Raw genomic sequence first — 2,450 nt, forward strand, 5'->3', positions numbered from 1 at the left:
TTTATAGTATGTGTGTATACGTATAGGGGATATAGTAGTGGAAGAAGTACAGTCACGTTAAAAAACATATCCTACAGTCATAGTACTGCTAATATGCTAAACGTTAGTACTAAATCAAAAACTTTTCGACTGGACTGTCGCGGAGGAACTACCTTAAATAACACAGGAATAAATTTTTTAAATTTTGCAATTTCGTATTTTTGCAACGGCTCATTGAATTAGCGGACTAAAGCATATTTCTGTAGGAAATTTGACGCTCTACAAAAAAAGTCCTCACAAAGTTTTCGATAGTCCCACTCCTTCAAAAGTTATTCGAGGTCCAAGTTGAACTTACAAAAAAATTCAATGTTTTTTTTTTTTCGATGATACTATGAATCTTTTCTCATTATTTTGTTATTATTATTTTTACTAATGTTCATAACAGTTTAATAAGGAAAATCATCATTGAGCGGTGGGATGAAATCCAGGAATTTGTGCAATTGGACCAGACTACTCTACTGGAGCTTATTGATGTTTGTTACGACTCGGGATATTTCGTGTTTGATGGCAATTTTTACCTTCAGAAGGAAGGATGTGCTATGGGGAGTCCAGCAAGTCCTTCAATTGCCATCATTGCAGTAGATTATGTTGTTTCAATGGCGTTGACTCACCTTGACTTTGAAATTCCGATTATTAAGTCGTATGTTGATGATCTCTTCGCAGTGGTTCCAAAGGATAAAGTAGACAGCATCTTGGATGTGTTTAATAGTGTTGACAAGGACATCCAGTTTACCTTGGAAGTTGAGAATAACGGGAAGTTGCCTTTTTTGGACATACTAATAGAAAGATCAGAAGATGGTGACCTTATAACTTCTTGGTTCAAGAAACCGTACAGCTCAGGAAGAATTTTGAATTTTAATTCCAATCATCCATTGAGCCAGAAATTGGGGGTTGTAAAAGGGTTTTTGAACAGAGCCATGCGCTTGAGTCATGTGAACAAGACCAAGGAAAGTAGTCGCATGGTTAGAAGATTACTGTCATCTAACAATTATCCAAACAAGGTCATCAGCAAGTGTGAGAAAATTGTGTCCGAGAGGATTAGAAACAACATCAGGAGCAACAATGTCAACAGGAATTGGTCGTTTAGCAGATTTCCTTACATAAAAGGCTTGTCACCAAGACTGGGATCTTTATTTAGGCACACCAACTGCAAGTTGGTATTCTATAATGTATTCAAGGTTGAGGATCTATTTTCCCGGCTAAAAGACAAAGTGGAGAAAGAAGATAGATCTGGCCTGGTATACAGGATTCCGTGCTCGTGTGGGAAATGGTACGTTGGACAGACCAGGCAAAAATTAAAAACCAGAGTGAGACAACATAAACTTGATTGCAGACCTGAGAAGTCCATAAAAAACAACAAAACAGCATTAGCGGAACATCACTTTGTTGAGGATGGTCATAACTTTCAGTTCGAGGATGTTGAGATTTTAGATCTGGAGAAAAATTACATGAAGAGAAATCTAAGTGAAATGATTTTTATTAAGGCGATGAATTGTGTCAATGTTAGATCAGACACGCAAAACCTTAGTACAATTTACAGTGACCTGATAAATGATGTTAAGGATTTAGTGAAGTCGTAGTAATTATTTTTATTTTACTTAGAGTTTGAACTTTCGCGCGCAATATGAATAGTACTAGTCATGGACAACAGAGTCATGTTGACAATATAGATAATGCGAGCTCCACACGTACTATCACACTGTGTGAGAGTAGTACAGTCTGTGATTTAAGAGTCACTACGTTTGACATGTGTATTTGTCCATCATTGTTTATATTTGTCCATTTTATTTTATTTAAATTGATTTATTGGCAGAATGAATTTATAATTTTATTAAAAAATGTATATATCTGTCTAGTCTTATTTAAACATATTTTTGGCTTGGTGTTATGGACCAAAGGATTTTAACGAGGATTTAACCTCAAAAGTAAATATTTTGTAATTTTGTTTAGTTTATTATTTCTAAATTTGTAACTTACATGTATCATGTCTATTGTTTTATGCAACTTAATTTTAAAGTTTATGTACATTTGTTACAGCTTGCCTGATGAAGTTGGAAAATAAATGAAACCAACGAAACGTTGCAAATTTTGATAAGTTGAATCTTATCAATTCTGTCCAAGTTCCCAAGAAAATACAGTATTTATTATATATAATTTTGAGAAATTTAAATGATGTAAAAAAAATTTTTTTTAAAAATTTAATCTCTTTTCAATAGTAAATTGATTATTTTAATATATATATATATATATATATATACCGGGACAATCTCTTGAAACTATACATATAATGCGCATGCGCGAGTTTTATCGGCTGCTCGGGCAGGCTGGCCACTCCGAGTTTCAGCTGTCAAACTCTGTTTCTGGCGGCGCCGTAGTTCATACGAATTTTTGAGGTTAGAATCTCAAACAGT

General features: G+C 34.2%; 1 protein-coding gene across 1 annotated transcript; it reads left to right on the forward strand.

Annotated features, from left to right (window-relative positions):
• The first annotated feature begins 578 nt into the window (after window positions 1-578).
• LOC124220489 (uncharacterized) lies at window positions 579-1,619 on the forward strand. The gene has a single exon (XM_046629456.1). It carries the CDS (start codon window positions 579-581, stop codon window positions 1,617-1,619), a length of 1,041 nt encoding a protein of 346 aa, XP_046485412.1.
• Window positions 1,620-2,450: the final 831 nt, after the last annotated feature.

This window comes from Neodiprion pinetum, chromosome 5 (genome assembly GCF_021155775.2).
Source record: "Neodiprion pinetum isolate iyNeoPine1 chromosome 5, iyNeoPine1.2, whole genome shotgun sequence".
In the NCBI taxonomy this organism is placed as follows: Eukaryota; Metazoa; Arthropoda; class Insecta; order Hymenoptera; family Diprionidae; genus Neodiprion; species Neodiprion pinetum.

Coding starts and splice junctions, on each gene's coding strand:
- LOC124220489 (XM_046629456.1), top strand. CDS start 579: ATGGGGAGTCCAGCAAGTCCTTCAATTGCCATCATTGCAGTAGATTAT.